This window comes from Staurois parvus, unplaced genomic scaffold (assembly GCF_062004578.1).
Source record: "Staurois parvus isolate SC_StPar_1 unplaced genomic scaffold, SC_StPar_1.0 ptg000425l, whole genome shotgun sequence".
Taxonomy (NCBI): Eukaryota; Metazoa; Chordata; class Amphibia; order Anura; family Ranidae; genus Staurois; species Staurois parvus.
The window spans coordinates 193,388-213,240 of record NW_028318221.1 but is presented as its reverse complement, the minus strand read 5'-3'; the positions used below and the strand labels follow the sequence as shown (position 1 = coordinate 213,240).

The following is a 19,853-nucleotide window of genomic DNA, read 5'->3' as shown; positions in this document are numbered from 1 at the left end:
ACGTATTATTAATAATGCACATAAGTATATCTGAAACTTTTTTTTATTCATACAAAATTCGCAAAAGAGAGACGTATCCTAATCACCAATTTAATTAAATAACAGACTACCTTCATCCACTTGCTACATTAAAACAAGACACATAGGGAGCCAGGTACACCTTATTGGTGAAATGCATTGACATCAGAGCGTGTTGACATCATCAGGGCCATGCCTCCAAGCTACAGCGGAATGTTTGAGTGCCAGTAAAGTGACCAACGTGGTATCTGAAGGGAGCATGACTTTGCGGACAGACCAGCAGATACTCCTGTATGGCTTTTATCATTTTCCCTTACGGAACCTGTGGTACTGAGATTGCCCCAGTTGGGCCAGAGCTGGAATGCAAGTTTAATTAGTGAAGCAGTGATATTTGCGCAGAACTTGGCAGTGTGGTTTAATACCAACTAGAGACAGTACACCAGTTATGATGACTCAAACCAGAGTGTTATATTTGTCTCAGCCAATTGAAAAGCTGTTTGCTTTGGCTTTCTCTGAAGGATCTTCCTGCATAGCTAATTCTCTGCTACCGTTTACCTATCCTTATGCTTTGCAGCTGCCTATTGATTGTTCTATAATTACCGCTGCTGGATTTCAGCTAATAAGATTGTTGCTGAGATATTCTTTATAGATATTAATGTTGTAATTGGTATAGGGCAGTTTTTTATATAATTAATGTTAGTGCTTAGGATATGTCTTTCTTTGGCGATTTGTGTATGAATACAAATTTGTTTCAGATATACTTATGTGTAATATTAATGTTTATAGCACTTTAAATATGATCGCTGTGATTTTTATGAGGTGTGACAATTTAATTCCCTGAATTCCCGCAGTGTAGCACTATGGTGGTAAGTCACACAGCCATTCGAACTTGAGTGTGTTCTGACATGTTTTAACTTGCACTCACTTTGCAGACCTGGTGACTCAATTTCTACAGAGTAGTAGAAGAAATAACACGTTGTGGGTTTCGCTGTTGGTGGAAAATGAGTGACCGGAATCTGGAGCAGTATTTTAACATCAAATTTTGGTGTGAAATATGGAAAAAGTGTGAGTGAAAATTTAGCTGTGTTATAATTAGCTTTTGGTGAACATTCCATGAAGAAATCAAGTGTTTTTTAATGGCATAGACAGTTTAGGGTGGGAAGATGTCCACGATGACACAAGAAATGGCCAGTCGAAACCGCAAAAGACGGTTACACATGTGAACAGAATATGAACCCTTGTACGCTCAGATTGAAGACAGAGTGTGCGAATGATGGAAGAAGAACTGAACATGAACAGGAAATCGGTGCAGCAGATTTATAATGGGGGATTTGGGAGTGGGAAAGATTTCCACAAAGATGGTGCCTCAGATCTTGACAGACGTTTAGAAGGAACATTGTCTTTCATTTCATCTGATCCTTTGAAGAATGCGGTGTATGATAGTGTTATTACCGGTGATGAAACATGGTGTTTCCAGTATGATCCAGAAATAAGATGCCATGCCGTGGAAAACAAACAATTCACCTTGCCTGAAGAAAGTATGCCTCTCTTGTTATTTTAAAACCATGTTTTTTTTTTTTTGTTTTTTTTGTTTTTTTAATCACAAAGGGATAGCTCACTACGAATTCATAGAACATGGTACAGTTGCCAACTAACTGTTGTGGATCCACCAGGTGGTGCCTCTGGCAGCCCACTAGACGGAATCACCCGGAGCGTGGAGTCTAAGTCCTGGTCTGCGTTTTCACCAGGGCCCCTGATGGTGGGGATGGACTTGGAGCAGAACCAGGACCAGGTCACGACCTCCGAGCAATACCACCAGTGGCAGAGGGAGCCTCCGGGGATGCGTGTAAATCAGAAGAGAGTCAGATGTGAGGAGGCCGGCAGGACCAGGCAGGATAAACCGGCGTTTGTCACCGTGGGGAATGGCGAGGTACAAAGACGGCAGGCAGAGAGTGGTCAGGTCACACGCAGGGTCAGTATCAAAGTCAGTCCGCAGAATGGTCAAAACAAGCCGGGGGTCGGGATAGGAGAAGGCAGCGTAGTCAGGGGCAATCCGGGTCAACTCAGGAGAAGGCAGCGTAGTCAGATAATCGGGGTCAGGGCTGGAGCAGGCAGAAGGTCAAACAATCCGGGTCTTTAATCACAGGGCACAGGAAACTTCAGGTAACAGGTCAGAGCTTGCGGCAATTTGTGACAGTGCAGGGCATCTTTAAATATCGCGCCCTGCACTGTCATTGGCCGCCCAGGACGCGCCCGCGGGCTGTCATTGGCCGCCCAGGGCGCGCCCGCAGCTCCTACTGCGCATGCGCTGCATCCTGTCAGCCTCGGCCCGCCGGGACCTGGTGCTTGTGTCCCGGCGTGAGCTGCCGCTAGTGCGCATGCGCCAGGGACGGAGCCGCGGCGGTCCCTGACACTAACATTGCTACTTGGAAATTCTGAAAGGGTTACTGGAATCTGTTCTGAGGAAAAGATCAGAACTCTCTCCTGACAAGTGTATTCTCCACCATGACGCTCCTGCACATGATGCGTTAGGTGTTTGAGAGTCCCTAGCCCAGAGATCCATTCTGAAACTTGACCAATCACCTTATTCCCTTGACGTAGCACCCTGTGATTTTTGGCTGTTTCCAAAATTTAAAAATGTCTTAAGGACGTAGATTTTATGACATCCAGATGCTGCGACAAAATACTGCTCAGTGTTACGGAAAGCAAATTCCAGGAGTGTTTCCAGCAGTGACACAGATATCTAGAAATGTGGATCGCTTCACAAGGGGACTGCTTTAAAGGTGGCAATAGCCGGTAGTGTATAGGTAAGAAACCATTTATTTTTTTTTTTACAGTCCATTCTGGGAATTACCTGGTCACACCTCATATGTTATATCTTCTCATTTTGTAAAGTGAAGTTAAAAGGACCATTGAGACTGTACTTTAATATAGTGAGTTGTCAGACTTTTCAATTTGACTCCCTACAAATGTTTCTTTTAATGTGTTTAAAGTTATATTGCAGTTCTCAATAGATGGAGCAAGTTAGAAGGGCTGGAAGGATGGAAATATACAAGTTAAATTGTAGGTAAAGTGTATGTCAAACTAAAATAAAAAATACATATTTAACCTCCTCCCGCCCGCCATATAGTAAAATGACGGATGCAAGGCGGTTCTCTCGTTCTGGGAGGACGTCATATGACGTCCTCCCATTCTAACCGCGCATCCGGGAGCGTGCAGCGCGATTATCGGCGGTGCGCTGTGTCCCTCGGACACAGCAGGACACCGATCAACGGAAAGAGCCGAAGATGTCGGCTCGGTCATGTGATCAGCTGTGTCCAATCACAGCTGATCACATGTAAACAGGGAAATGCCGGTTATCGGCATTTCTCTCCTCTCGAGCTGTCACGCTGACAGCTCGTGAGGAGAGGAGAGCCGGTAATCCGCATTCCTTGGAGGGGACATGTACACTGATCATCAGGGCACTGATGATCAGTGTGCCGTGATGATCTGTGTAGCCCCAGTGTCACCTGTCCGTGTCCATCAGTGCCAGCTGTCAGTGCTCATCCATGCCACCTGCCAGTGCCACATTTCAGTGCCACATCAATGCCACATATCAGTGCCCATCTGAGTTACCTTTCAGTGCCACCTATCAGTGCTGCCTATCAGTGTGCATTAGTGCCACTTAACAGTGCCAGTCAGTGCCACGTAACAGTGCCAGTCAGTGCCGCCTATCAGTGCCATATATGAGTGCTGCCTTTCAGTGCCCATCAGTGATGCCTGTCAATGCCCATCAGTGCCACCTACCAGTGCCTCCTCATCAGTGTCCATCAGTGCAGGCTATCAGTGCCCATCAGTGCAGCCTCATTAGCGCACATCAGTGAAAGAGAAAAATCACTTATTTGCAAAATTTTATAACAAAACTAAGAAAAAACTTTTTTTTTCAAAATTTTCAGCGGTTTTTGTTTTTTTTTTAGAAAAAATCAAAAACCCAGAGGTGATCAAATACCACCAAAATAAAGCTCTATCTGTCACAAAAAAATGATACAAATTTCATATGGGTACAGTGTTGCATGACCGCGCAATTGTCATTCAAAGTGCAACAGTGCTGAGAGCTGGAAATTGGCCTGGGCAGGAAAGGGGTATAAGTGCCATGTAGGCTAGTGGTTAATATATTCCAGCAATGTATGCAAACGTCCCCATGTTTGATTCCACTAAGCACTTAATAGGTAGATAAAATTATCTCTTTAAGTGCTAGAAGTATAGTGGGCTCCTACCTTCCTTCTTAACACAGTGGAGATGATTTACTAAAACTGTAGAGTGCAAAATCTGGTGCTGCTCCGCATAGATACCAATCAGCTTCCAGGTGTTTTTTTTTTTTTGGCCAAAGTTTTATGGAACAAGTTAGAAGCCGATTGGCTAAAAAGCACAACAGTTGTGTATAATAACAGTGCAGCACTAAATAAACCAATTATTCCAAAACCATTTTGACCTATAACAGTGTGCACAATATAATATATATATATATATATACTGTATATATATATATATATATATATATATATATATATATACACACACACACACATACATACACTATATTGCCAAAAGTATTGGGACATGCCTCCAAATCATTGGATTCAGGTGTTCCAATCACCTCCGTGGCCACAGGTGTATAAAATCAAGCACCTAGGCATGCGGGCTGCTTCTACAAACATATGTGAAAAAATGGGTCACTCTCAGGAACTCAGTGAATTCAAGCGTGGTACTAAGATAGGTTGCTATCTGTGCAATAAGTCCATCTGTGAAATTTTCTTGCTACTAAATATTCCACAGTCAACTGTTAGTAGTATTATAACAAAATGGAAACAACAGCAACTCCAAATTTTGTGTGGCCTTCAGAATAGCACAACAGTGTGTAGAGAGCTTCATGGAATGGGTTTCCATGGCCAAGCAGATGCATCCAAGCCTTACATCACCAAGTGCAATGCAAAGTGTTGGAAGCAGTGGTGTAAAGCACACCGCCACTGGACTCTAGAGCAGTGGAGACATGCTTCTCTGTCTCACAATTCTATAGACATGTCTAGGTTTGGCAGTTGCCAAGAAAACGGTACTTGCCTGACTGCATTGTGCTAAGTGTAAAGTTTGGTGGAGGGGGGATTATGATGTGGGGTTGTTTTTCAGGGGTTGGGCTTGGCCCCTTAGTGTCAGTGAAGGGAACTCTTAAGGTGTCAGCATAGCAAGACATTTTGGACAATTTCATGATCCCAACTTTTTGGGAACAGTTTGGGGATGGCCCCTTCCTGTTCCAACATGACTGCACACCAGTGCACAAAGTAAGGTCCATAAAGACATGGATAAGCGTGTTTGGGGTGGAGGAACTTCACTAGCCTGCACAGAGTCCTGACCTCAACCCGATAGAACACCTTTGGGATGAACTGGAGTGGAGACCGCGAGCCATACCTTCTCTTCCAATATCAGTGCCTTTTGGCAGTTTAGTGTATATATACACAAGTGCTCAAAGTGTCCAAAGAAAAAGTCCAAAAGTAGAAAATGCAAATAATCAACTAGTCAGTCCCACATGCCATGATGAAAACAGGAAACTGCAGAGATAACCCAGGTGACACCATCCACTCTCATGCAAGGCTTACCGGAAGGAATGTAACCCCCTACTAAGAGAACCCTGATGAAGACACATATGACGAAATACGTAGGGCAGAGCCATGCACACATGTTACCACACAACCGGCTATTTGCCATCTTTGTCCCTGGAAAAAACTTTTCTCTGGCGTTTTTCTTATATGCTCATTTGTTGATACCATGTAAGTGCAATTTTCATTTATTAAACTTTCTGCGCTAGCGCTTTTACACTGTGTGGAGTATTTCTTTATCACATGCATTCTACTTCAAGTTCTGGTTCCATAGATTTGAATTGGAGTATTGTGAAATTTGTGTTAACCACAGAAGCTGTTGTGGCCAAACTGCCTGTCATTGATAGATTCTGGGCTCCTTGAGGATGATTATCCACCCTTCCATGATGTCAGCTTTACCATTTTAAAGAGTGCTTATTGACCACTCTTAGTGGGGGGTCACATTCCTTTTGGTAAGCCTTGCATGAGCCTTTTGTTTACAATGCACAGTTGCACCATATTTTGTACTCTACAGTTTAATAAATCAACACCAGTTTATTAGCTTTGAATTCCTCTCCTCATCTCAGGAGATTCTTGTCAAAATCAACAGGTATTTTTTGCACTTATTGAACAGATATAAACTTAATTCCTCTATTTTTATTAAAGATGTTGCAATAGAGACAAAGGAGGATAAGGGACTGTTCATACTATGTGCAGTTACCTGCATTTTACGTGCATTTTCCCTCATAGATAAATAAAGGTAACTGCAATGACAGTTTCTTTTTGTCATATTTATACCAGAACACAGTGTTTCACTGCATTCCAGAGTTGTAGGTTGTTATGCAAAATGTCAGTATAATATCACACCTCTCTGGATGGCCCTGCATGTCATCCTACAACAAGCGCAGGGCAGTGCCATTCTGTACAGTGACATGAATGAATTGTCACTTTGTGCACGTCACATAAAGTTAATTGAAATAAAGGGAGCTATGTGATGCAACAAAATGTTCTCTGCAGCCCAAAATGCCCGATGCCTGCACACTAAACCATGTGCAGGTTCGTGTGAACTAGCCCTTAAAGCAGAAACATTATTATTATTATAATACAGGATTTATCCACTTACCCTTTGGAAGATTTACCCCCTTAATGACCAGGCTGTTTTTGCTATACAGCCCTACTTTACTTTAACTGGCATGCAACACTGTACATAAATGTCTTTTTTTTTTTTTTTTTACCCACAAATAAAGCTTTCTTCTGGTGGTATTTGATCACCTCTGTTTTTTATACTTTTTATGCTATAAACAAAAAAAGACCAACAATTTTGGAAAAAAAATCCCAATATGTTTTGCAGTATATTTTTTTACTTTCTGCTATAAAACATATCCAATAAAAACATTTAAAATCAAATTTCTTCATAAATTTACATCAGTATGTATTCTGCTAAATATTTTTGGTGAAACAAAATCATAAGTGTATATTGAGTGGTTTGCGCAAAAGTTATAGCATCTACAAACTATGGTGTATATATACTGGAGGTTTTTTTTATACTACTTATACAACTTATAGCTGGATTTTAATATTGTGGTGGAAAGTCTGTCACTAACTGACACTTTGTGGGAACCAGTGACACTAATACAGTGATCAGTGCTAAAAATATACACTGTCACTATATTAATGACACTGGCTGGGAAGGTGATAAACTTCTAGGACGATCAAGGGGTTAATTGCGTGCTAACCAGTGTTTTTGTATGTACATTTAGGTGATTTTACTAGGCAATGTACTGGATTTTATTCTGTGCCAGGGAAAGAAAATGCACCAGATTGCCGCTGACAAGACACAGGTCTGCCTTGTTTACAGAGGCAGAGCTGTGTCCTGTCACTCTCCTCGCCGATCAATGGGTGTTGGTGCTCATCCACTGGCCGTCACCCATTTATCAGCTTCTGCTGTGACTAATCACAGCAGAAGAGGTGCACCCCCTACACCAAGAAGTGCGAAATGACGTATATATACATGATATTGCACAGAACGGCCACTCTGTAGCAATACATGTGCTATAGGGTGGTTGGCAAGTGGTTAACCACTTGGTAACCGTGCTATAGCCGAATGAGGGTTACAGCGCTGATACTCAGTTCTGGGAGGGTGTCAAATGACGTCCTCCCAGAACGCGCCCGGTGTGCACCCAGCGATCTTTATGATCGCTGTGTCCTATGGACACAGCTGATCACGTGATGAGGTAAGAGGTCAATCACAGTGGCCTTTGACAATCCAATGACACAGTCCAATGACACAGCAGATCAGAGTAAATACAGTTGCCGGTTATCGCCAGCATTTTCCTCACACTGTCACAGCGTGAGGAAAGTACTACCGATAACCAGCAGCTGTAACAGAGGAGATTGCCACTGATGATCAGTGCCGTGCAGTGCCGCCCAGCAGTTCCCAACAGTGCCTCCAGTCAGTGCCATCAGTAAGTGCTGCCAATCATGGCTTTTAGTCAGTGCTGGCTTTCAGTGTCTCCCATCAATGCCACCGATCAGTGCCGCCTATCAGTGCAGCATCATCAGTGCCTCCTCATCAATGCCCACCAGTGTCGTGTCATCAGTGCCACCTTATCAGTGCTAATCAGTGCTGCCTATCCGGCCACCTCACCTGTGCTGCCTATCAGTGCAGCCTCATCAACGCACATCAGTGAAGGAGAAAAATTACCTGTTTGCAAAAATTTATAATAGAAACAAAGAAAATTTTTCAAAATTTTTGCTATTTTTTTGTTTATAGCACAAAAAATAAAACACCCAGTGGCGATTAAATACCACCAAAAGAAAGCTCTATTTGTGTGAAAAAAATTATAAAAATTACATTTGAGTACAATGTTATAATGATTGCACAAATATCATTCAAAATGTGACAGCACCGAAAGCTTAAAATTGGCCTGGGCACAAAGGGGGTGTAAGTGGCCGGTAGGCAAGTGGTTAAATAGTGCCAACATTTTACACAGCACTTTACAATATAAGAGAAGACAGTACAATTACAAAACAATTTAATACAGTAGGAATCAGAGGGCCCTGCTTGTTAGAGCTTACAATCTAAGACCATGCACAAATACAGATCTCCAATGAAAACAGTTGCAAATTAGAATTTACCTTTATGATGAGTTATTATTATTATACAGGATTTATGTAGCGCCAACAGTTTGCTCAGCGCTTTACAATATAACGGGAGACGATACAGTAACAATACAGTTCAATACAAGAGGGTTAGGAGGGCCCTGCTCCTTGGCACTTACAATCTAGGAAGCAGAGGCTAGTGGTACAAAAGGTAGTAATTGTGGGGGATGGACTGGTAGGAGGAGTAGAAGATCCCATTATTAGCTGAGGGCAGGATAGGCTTCCCTGAAGATATTTCAGAGATCGCCTAAAAGTGAGCAGAGCAGGCAATAGTCTGATAAATTGGGGTAGAGAGTTCCAGAGGATGGGGAAAGCTCTGGAGATGAGCATGGGAGGAGGAGACAAGGGAGTAGGAGGTTGTGCGAGGAGCGGAGAGGACGGTTTGGGTGATATTTGAAGACAAGATTGGTGATGTAATTTGGGGCAGAGTTATAAATGGCTTTATATGTTAATGTTTAGAATTTTATCTGTTGGGCAATGGGAAGCCCGTGGGGGGATTGGCAGAGAGGGGTGGCAGATACAGAATGGTTAGTAAGGTGGACGAGTCCGGCAGCAGCATTCATGATAGACTGAAGAGGGGATAACCTGCGATGAGGTAGGCCAATGAGGAGGGAGTTACAATAGTCAAGGCGAGAGATAACCAGGGAGTGAATAAGTGGCTTAGTAGTTTCCAAGGTTAAGAATGGGCTTATCGTGGAGATGTTGCGGAGGTGATTTCTACAAAATTTGGACAGCTATTGGATTTGGGGCTGAAAGGACAGATGGGAGTCTAGGATTACACCTAGCACCCTGGCATGGGGGGAGGAACTGATGGTTGTGCTGTTGATCTTGATGGAGAAGTCAGCGGAGGAGGCACAGGTTGGAGGGAATACGAAGAGGTCAGTTTTGGAAAGATTGAGTTTGAGGAAGTGGAGTGACATCCATGCCGATATGTTGCTTAGTAGGTTAATGCAAGAGGAGACTGAAGGGTTGAGGTGAGGGGTAGAAAGATAGATTTGTGTGTCATCAGCATAGAGATGGTACTTAAAGCCATGGGAGTTTATCAAGTGACCAAGGGAGGAGGTGTAGATGGAGAAGAGTAGGGGTCCAAGTACAGAACCTTGAGGGACCCCTACAGAAAGAGGGAGTTGAGAGGAGGAGCCAGAGTTATAGGTAACGCTTAAGGAGCGCTGCGATAGGTAGGATGAGAACCAGGAGAGAGCAGAGTCTCGGAGGCCAAGAGAGTGGAGTTTTTTGAGGAAGAGGGGATGGTCAACAGTATGAAAAGCCGCAGAGAGGTCAAGTAGTGAGAGTATGGAGTAGTGGCCATTGGTTTTAGCAGTTAGTAGATCATTAGTGAGTTTTAGTAGGTTAGTTTCAGTGGAATGGAGTGAGCGAAAGCCAGACTGTAAAGCGTCAAGAAGGTTGTTGTCAGTGAGGTAGGAGCTCAGGCGATTGTAGACTGAGCGTTCTAAGAGTTTCGAGGTAAACGGGAGCAAGGAGATGGGTCTTAAGTTGTTCAGGTTGGTGGGGTCCTGGGAGGGCTTTTTAGGTATGGGAGTGATGTGTGCATGCTTTAGAGGGGAGTGGAAAGCACCGTTCGAGAGGGAGAGATTGAAGATGTGAGTGAGGGTGCATAGGATGGAAGAAGAGGGTGACTGTAGTAGTTGTGAAGGGACAGGAGGCAGGTAGTGAGACAGACTTCTGAGAAAACCTTAGTGACCTCTTCGGTAGTAGCAAGGTCAAAAGAGGAAAGTATTGAGGGAGGTTTAGCATAAGGTGTGCCAAGTGGAATGGATGTCTGTGCAGTGGAGATGCCCCTACGAATTGCATCAATCTTGTTTTTGAAATGATTTGCAATCTTGTAAGCAGTGAGTGAGGTGCTGGGTGGAGGTGGAGAAAGTAGAGCGTTAAAAGTGGACGACGAGGAGTGGATGATAAGCTATTGATGAGAGTGACAAAGTAGGCTTGTTTGGCAGCATGGAGGGAGGAATTGTATGTTAAGAAAGCAAATTTATATAGGGTGAAAGATTTGGTTTTACGCCACAATCGCTCCACTGTGTCGTTTAAGATTTCTGGTGTTGTCAGTCTGCCAAGGTTGTAATGGTCGGGGCCTGATGCTTCGCGTTGTTAGAGGAGCAAGTGAGTCTAGTGTGGATGAAAGCAAACTGTTGTAGACATCAGTGGCCAGGTCAGGGCAGGACAGGGGAGAGATTCTGTCATAGAGGCGGTCAGTTGCAGAGTGGAAAGGAGCAGGGTTCAAGTTATGAATGTTTCTGCGGGTAATTGTTTGCTGCTTGGAGGAATAGGTGTTAGAAGATGAGGACACTGTGGGGGTGATGAGATTATGATCAGAGAGAGGAAAGGGGGTGTTTGTTAGGTTATAGGGAGTGCAGTGATGGGAGTGAGTGGAGGACTGTGTCCATTGCGCTAAGGCAAAAGATGAGGTTAGGTTGGAGAGTTGGGATGCAGCTGGGTTGTTCACATTAATGGGGATGTTAAAATCTCCAAAAATGATAGTGGGTAGTTCAGAGTAGAGAAAGTAGGGTAGCCAGGTGGAGAAATCATCAAGAAAGCAGGACACCGGTCCAGGAGGCTCATAGATCACTGCAATCCTCAGAGAAATGGGAGAAAATAGGCGAATGCGGTGAGTCTCGAAGGAAGAGAAGGATAGAGAGGGAGGACTTGAAAGGTGCTCAGTGGGGATAGCAGCAAACCAACCCCACCTCCTTTCCGACCATTGGGTCTGGGTGAATGGGTCCAGAGAAGGCCTCCATAGGAAAGTGCTGCGGGAGAAGAAGAATCTGCTGCTTGAAGCCAGGTTTCTGTAATTGCTAGTAGGTTAAGGGAGCGGGAGACAAAAAGGTCATGGGCAGAGGTGAGCTTATTACAGACAGAGCGGGGATTCCAGAGTGCACATGAAAAAGGGAGGGTGGTTTCCGGGAGCATGGGGACTGATATTAAATTGAGTGGATTGCGGCTATTCCTGGAGGAAAGAGGGTGCCTGGTGTGAGGGTGAAATAGTGGAGGACCAAGGTTTGGGGAGATATCCCCAGAGGTGTCAGGGCTCCCAGGTGTGACCAGAGGTGTGTGGCTGACGCAGGGAAACGCAGACCTCAGATATGTTATAAACAATATAATTTATTAACACTAACAATACAAACATAAACGCAGTGCAATACTAAAACATAATACAGTGCAACCAAACCAAACCAACCACCCACAGATAACAGTACATACAAGCAAGGCAGGCCGGGTCAATATCAATAGGGCAGGTAGGTACAGGGGGAGCAAGCGGAGATGGGTCGGGGTCACAGGCCAGGTTCAGCAGGTAGCAAGCAGCGTAGTACAGAGGGTAAGGCGGAGGGATGGTCAGGGTCACAAGCCAGGGATCAGAACAGGTAGCAAGCAGCGTAGTACAGAGGGTCAGGCAGAGGGATGGTCAGACAAGCCAGGGATCAGAGCAGGGTCAGCAGAGAATCAGACAGGAACAGAGAGCAGGAACAGGATACAGGGCCCAAGAGAACACAACACCAAGGCAGAGTCTGCAAGTCTGGCCATCTCTTAAATACCCCAGCATAATCAGTTCCAGGTGTTAGCTGGCTGCAAAGTTGAGTCTCTGATTGCTGGGAGCACCCGCTGGCCAGCCCTGGTACTGCAGATCAAAAGGCAGGTGAGTCCCACCATTGCTGGCTAGTCCATTCCTGACAAGAGGTTAGGAGAAGGAGGGTGAGGAAAGTAAGATGGAAACGGGATATATAAGAGTGTACATGCCTCTTCCGGTCCTGGTGTTTGGGTCAGCAGGTGAGTAAAGTATCAGCAGGAGGTGATGAGAGCAGTAGTAGGGAGATGGTAGCAGAGAAGGTGAAATGTATAAGCTTTGGGGTGGAGCAGAGGGGTAAAGAGATAAGATTTTGGGAACACAGGATAGTAATATGAAAAGGAGGAGTAGAGGTGGCATATTAAAAGGTACACGGAGTGGGACTCAAACTTGTAGGAAATGTTTCCCAGGGTGTTTGCTTGCAGTCCATCCAGCGTGCAGCAGAGTTCGTTGTTATATCTTCCTGCTGCTTGAGTTATTCTGCTTTTAAACTGCTGTGTTCAACTGCATCTTCACACTCCAGCATAAACCACACTCACGCAGAGAACTGCACTCCATCTGTGACTGTGCCCCCCAACCACCCCCTTGGACTGGCTCACCATTAGGCCTAAGCTCACCTCAAATTTATCAAGGATATCAAAGAGACAAGGCAAGGAAACACATGTGAAAAATATCACCCACCAATAGTGAGATATTGTTTTCTATCCCTGCTGTTTCTAGGCCCTTGACGTCTACATGATGATGTATGTATTGAGCAAGGGGTTCTGAGGCAAGTATGGATAAAATAGGAGGTAGGCATCCCTGACATGTGCCTCTTACATTGGGCAATGGGGGGATAAAATACACAATACTGGATAGTCTGTAGGTGTGAATTGCTAGCCAATTCAAAACCTTTTCTGTAAACCCTATTTTTGCAGTGCATATAACATATACTGTCAGTATCAAATGCTTTTTCTATATCAGCTAATAAGAGTAACATCTAATTATCTGCAGAGACTGCATTTTTAAAAAGGTGTAGGAACCTTTTTCCTGTGTTTCTTGAAGGTACAACAGCCCATTCAAATGAATGGGCTGCTATGCCCGCGCAAACACAAGTCACAGTAAATGCATAGGTGTGAACTGGGATTTAGCTAGTTTAGGGTTAAGAATGAGATTGGAGTCCCCACATAGGATTATTGGTTCAGGAAAGGAAAGAATTTGTGACAAAATTGTGTTTGAAGAGAACTGGAAGTGTGATAGGTAAGGAAAGTAATAGCATTTTGGAGTATGCCTTGTAACAAGTAATGCCATTTTGGGTCTGCAATCTGCTTTTTGCAATCAAAATGAATATTTTTCCTGAAGTCTATTAGTATCCCACTTTGATTTAGTTTAAGCTGCAGCTTGAAAGATTAAAGGGAAATGGACACTGAAATAGTTACTGGTAGAGGTTTGTTGAAAATGGGTTGCCTGTACACATTCTACATCAATTTGATAAGAATATAAAAATTAAAATACTTTAGCCTGCTTTGTTGGAGGATAGAGGCCTTGTACTTTAAAGTAGGTGGAGTATGGGTGAATCCAACACCCCCAGTTTAAAACCATGGTATATTAGGAGTTCACATTGTTGAATCTTGCAATGGATCTGGCCAGATGCATAAAACCTGTGCAAATGCAGTGACATCAAATGAGAATATTAATAATTCTCTGATATTAGGGAGAGCAGCAGAGGTAATGTGAACTATTAGATAATGAGTAAAATTAACAGGGGCTATGTAGGGAATATGAAAGAGTTCCTGAGATGTATCAAAGTACATGGTTTGGCATAAGATTAACCCCTTCATGCTGGCGCCTCCCGGCCCTTTAAGAAGTTTATGATGTCGGGGGCGGGGTTTAGGGTCATGTTACCGTCGTGATTGCCTGTCACGGCAGTCACATGATCGGAAAGGTCCCGATCGCAAGGAGAGATCGGGACCTTTCTGTGGGACTCTGACACATGTGCCGGGCGCGCAGGACTCGCGCTCTCAGCACGTTTGTTTCCAAATGATACACAAATATGCGGCCACTCAGCGTTAAGGCTCAGCCACCGAGAGACCACATATTTGCGTACTGTCGGCGTGAAAAGGTTCATTCTTAGACCCCTTTCACACGGGCGGACCATTTGCTGTCCGTTTTTCATCTGTCAACTGATGGATGAAAAACAGACAATGTATTTCTATGGACCAGCAGATGTGAACGGATGATCATCCGTTACCATCCATTTACATCTGTGTCCGTTACAGTCTGGTTTTTTTAAACGTACAAGGGTACATCCAGAGCTGTTGAAACATAATAGAACGGATGTAAATAGATGCTATCTGCTTATATCAGTTCTGTTTATGTCCATTTTTAGGCAAGAAAATTTTTTGTACATACTTCTGATTGGTCTCTGCAACAACTAAGTAAAGACATATGCAAAAACAGATGTAGACTGATTGTAAACTGAACTGATATAATCTGATGTAAACTGAAATAAACGGATGTGAAAACTGAAGTAAACTGACATAAACTGAACTGAAAACTGATGTAAAAACTGATGTCAACTGAGTATGTTTTTCCTTTGAAAAATCGTGACTGATCGGATGATGCCCATGTGAAAGGGGTGGTGGTGGAACAAATAGGAAGAGTTCCCTCTGTGGGATGACAAATGCTGCCTGTTCTAAAGGGTTGGAGGACATCTAACTTAAGATGAGATGATTTCCAGTGCCATTTGGGAGAAGCCTCTGCCTGCCAAAGCATGGTCCATAGTCAGTGTGCTTATTTAGTAGCTTCTTAGTCTGGTATGAGCATACGCTTCACATAGCAGAAATCTTCAATGGTATGTTTAACAGGCAGAAAGAGTGCAAACAAGGAAAGTTCATAGTTTGTGTGTACATACTCTTTAATTGACTTTGATATGAAGAAGTGTATTTGCTGAGTGCTACAGAATGTCAATACAATATACAGTATATATTACAGTAAATTACAACTGGCAAAATTAAAACACATAGTTTGTGGTGGGCTTTGTTTCCACAGACAACATCATCAACTTTAAAAGGTGCCATCCAGTTGGGTATTGGATATACTGTTGGAAACTTAACTTCCAAACCAGAAAGGGATGTCCTGATGCAGGATTTCTATGTTGTGGAAAGTATTTTCTTTCCAAGGTAAGAATTACTCCATTTTCAATGTATTGCAATGCCAATTGGTAATTTAACTTTTTCACCCATTTCATTATTTGCAGTGAAGGAAGTAATCTAACACCTGCCCACCATTATCCAGACTTCCGTTTTAAGACCTATGCTCCTGTCGCCTTCAGATACTTTCGAGAACTTTTTGGGATTCGACCTGATGACTATCTTGTGAGTACAGTATTTTTATTGTCCTTGAGGGATTGGGCTGGACTTTGTGGCATACCAGTTTTGGTATCTTTCCTTGCTTATGCTCTGTGTAGCAATCCAATCTTTGCACCTTTTGCTTCTGAAGCAATATGCATGAAACTTGTTGAGCTCAATGGAAATGGATGGTGGCCACCCCTGTACATACTATAACTGTATCATGTATTATTGATTTGCATAGTCTGTACTCCTCTTATAGTGAGGAGCCACCACCATTAGGGTACAGGATGCTACTATAATTTTAATGTGATCTCTATTGATTTTTAATTGTGCATTAATAAAGATTGTAATAACTTTTAACAGTTTTTGTTCTGTGACTATAAAGTCCATGGACTGTGTCTTTAATTGAGGGTAGTGTTAGCTGTTCTAGCAGATTTAGAGTCACTAAACAAATTGAAGCCAAACTCCAGCTAACTCTTTTTAGGCAGTTACAGCAACATTTTTGTTCCTTTTGTGATAAAGATTTTACGTAAATAAAGCTGGCCATTCTAGGCAAAGCACCAGTGTTGAATTGTTTGTCTCAACTTTCAAACTGCTACAGCTGCAAGACAGCTTGTTCTATTGAAAAAGATAGACATAGTGTCAGGATCACCAGGTGAAAATAAAAGAAAGAGAGCCTAAAAAAAGAAAACGAATGCAGCCGCCTCTAGGAACTGGTAAGCTGCAGCAAAAATCAATGTTTGCTTTTGAGTTTAATACCGCTTTATCTACTAGCTGCATTTACTTGAAGCAAGAATGACAATACGATTTAGTTACAGCTACTGTGCTGGTAAAAGTGAAACCTTCGGCACCCATAAAAAAATTGTATAATGTGTTTATCATTTAGAATCTGCATCTGCCTTAAGCCGGCCATAGACAGTTCGAAACTTGGCCTGTTCAGCAGTGTCTGGTCGAGATTCAAACCATATGGATGGGCTGAATGTAACCAAGTTAATTGTGCAATGAATTTGGATACAACTAGCCTGTCAGATTTTACATGCAATTATTGCTAGCGGCTATTATAGCCACTAGCAGTAATTGCTGTGTTCTCCAAGTGGGGACTGCTCCCCCCAGCCCCCCAACGGGAGAATACAATGGCTCCATGAGAGGGATTCCCCCATCAACACTGACTGTGTTGATGGACAAATCTTGAAGTTTTCTTTCCTGCAATCATGGGGTGCAGAAAAGCAAATCGCTCCATCTATGGTCAGCTTTACTGACATGGGTCGTCATGATTGTATCCTCCTTTCCTGTTCACCTATTTTGGTTGTTTAATAGTGTGCTTTGTTGGTAAACCAAAATAAAGACAACAAAAAAAAACTAGCCTGCTGTTAGATATTGTGGATTCGTTTGTTGATAGGTCCTGTTTCTTGCACTCCATAGACACGCACAGCGGGGCTTAGCCCCACCCCCTGCTTCCTCCTCACTGAATTTGATTGACAGCAATTTAGGAAGGTTAATAGTTTTTACACCAGTACTGGGGGTATATTGTGTCCACTGACACCAATGCTGGGGATTATTTTACTCCCAACTTCTTCAGTGTGCGTTGTGATAAGCTGCAAGAAATACAGCAGGACCGAAATTTGTGGGCATTGAGGTGCGAAAATGCATTGCAATTGTTTGGTTCTCTGATACTGTCAGGGGCTGCACTTGAGGCTCTCTATTATTTCCAAGATGACCACCAATGGCTTAAAGCAGAATTCCATGCAAAAACATCTTTACATGTCCTTGTTGCTGATTTCCTACCTTCATCGAATATGTCATCATCTTCAGTTCGTAGTTGCACTGAAATAGCCTATTCATTTTCAAATCAAACTCTTAATTCTCTTTGGTTTCCTCGTTGTAAGACTAGTGGCTGGTATAACTCCTAGTCCCCACATCCCTTCTGTAGTTCTTTCTCCAGGAAGCAGCCCCACTTTCAGTGGTGGGCAGACCAAGACTCTCACACATTTGAATGTAGATGTTGACATCTACAGGCCTAGTGTACCCACCCACATTCACTTCAATTCCCTGTGGATGATGGGAACTGTAGTTTAATTTTACTGCAGAGAGAGGCTAGGATATGATCCCTGCTATTACACCTCCTCCTTGGCAGAGCACATGGTGTGATCTTTTGAATGACCTAGATGAGGTCATGAAAATTCAGTTAGACTTTTCTCCTAAATGATAAGGCATTTCAAAATTTTAATAACTGTTTAGTGTTTTATGTAGAGGGTTTGTACTAATGGGTGATTTTGTTGCCTCTCCGAAGTTCTTCTTTAGGATATACTTCTACCTTATTGTATTGCTTCACTTTTTAACTATCACTGCCACTGACCACCAATCAGGAGGATTACATTTCACTACCCTTGACCACTACTGCAGGGGGGGTAAATTTTACTGCCAGTGACCACCAATGTGGGACAGGAGGGGGAGTGGGGGTTAAATTTCACTGTGACTGACCACCAGTGCAAGGCGGGTAGGGGGGTTAATAGTACTGGCACTAGTGCTGGGGTTATTATTGTGTTCACTGACACTAATGCTTAGGGTTAATATTGCAGTCACAGCTTCCATGCAGGGGTTATTATTGCGTCCACTGACACCGATGCTGGGGATTATTATTGCATTCACAAACACCAATGTTGGGAGTTATTATTGGGTTTACCGACACCAATGTTGGGAGTTATTGTTGTTAACTGATACCGATGTTATGACTTCTTATTGTGCCCACTGACACCAATACTTGGGGATATGTTTATGTTCCACTGACATCAATGCCCACTGATTGGTGTTTTATTTTTTGACATGTTAAATTATTACCTTTGTCAGTTTACCAGTTTGTGTCACATAAAAAGTAGTGGTCACTATGTTTTCATTTTGAATTCTTTTCTTTCTGTTTTTTAATCCAGTATTCTCTGTGCAATGAGCCTCTGATTGAGCTTTCTAACCCTGGGGCAAGTGGGTCTCTATTTTATGTCACAAGTGATGATGAATTTATTATCAAGACAGTAATGCATAAAGAGGCCGAATTCCTTCAGAAACTGCTTCCTGGATATTACATGGTATGAACTGTATGTGAGTTTTTTTGTCTTGCAAATCTGTCTCTAATGTGAGTCTTTTCTATACCTCAAACTATAGATGCAATGGGGTTGATTTACTAAAACTGAAGAGTGCAAAATCTGGTACAGCTCTGCATAGAAACCGATCAGCTTCTAGTTTTTTTGTTGTCAAATCTTAATGGAACAAGCTAAAGATAGAAGCTGATTGGCTATCATGGACAGCTGCACCAGATTTTGCACTCTCCAGTTTTAGCAAATCAACCCCAATGCCTTGTTGTCCACTTTACCAAGTACTAGAGGTGTTTCCACAGATCCACTAATCAGAATCAAACTTTCAGGGGAAGTCTGATGCTGATTGGTGGCTTAGGAATGCTAACTTTCCATAAAAACATGTTAATACATAAATCCCTATATGTTTTATAGATTAATAGGAGTTACAGTTTCTTTACTATATGTGTATACCTAAAAGTAGCCTTTTGTTTTCTTCAACCTTTACAGAACCTTAACCAAAACCCTCGGACTCTCTTGCCCAAGTTCTATGGCTTGTACTGTGTTCAGTCAGGCGGGAAGAATATCCGTGTTGCTGTGATGAACAATATCTTACCACGGGTAGTCCGTATGCATTTTAAGTATGACCTTAAGGGCTCTACCTATAAAAGACGTGCTTCCAAAAAAGAGCGAGAGAAAACATGTCCTACGCACAAAGACTTGGACTTCATACAAGATTCACCTGAAGGATTGCTTCTAGATGCGGATACCTTTAGTGCATTGGTTAAGACCTTACAAAGGGACTGTCTGGTGAGACATTTTTCATGTAAACCCCTATTGGTTCATCAGAAATAACATTCAAGACACAGAATTTGACCTAGAAATTGCAAGCATCTTAGTGGCTTATATGCACACTTTTATTTACACACCAGTCCCTACCCTGTCCTTCACCATTTGTACTACAAAGCTAGACACACAGATGTGATCTAATGATTTAGAAATAAGAGAGTGGCATGCACTGCTTTGTAGGATTTGCAGTATTTGCTTCAATATGTATTCAACCCAAATTCCAAAGAAGGTGGGACAC

General features: G+C 42.8%; 1 protein-coding gene across 3 annotated transcripts in view; it reads left to right on the top strand.

The window, feature by feature from the left end:
* PIP5K1C (phosphatidylinositol-4-phosphate 5-kinase type 1 gamma) overlaps positions 1-19,853 on the top strand; it is a 326,185-nt gene that overhangs the window by 146,255 nt on the left and 160,077 nt on the right. For all 3 annotated transcript variants that reach the window (XM_089687401.1, XM_089687403.1, XM_089687402.1), the window contains 4 exons: positions 15,400-15,530; positions 15,608-15,725; positions 18,629-18,781; positions 19,277-19,576. In XM_089687401.1, the coding sequence (XP_089543527.1) occupies positions 15,400-15,530; positions 15,608-15,725; positions 18,629-18,781; positions 19,277-19,576 (702 nt within the window). The remainder of the gene's footprint in view (positions 1-15,399; positions 15,531-15,607; positions 15,726-18,628; positions 18,782-19,276; positions 19,577-19,853) is intronic.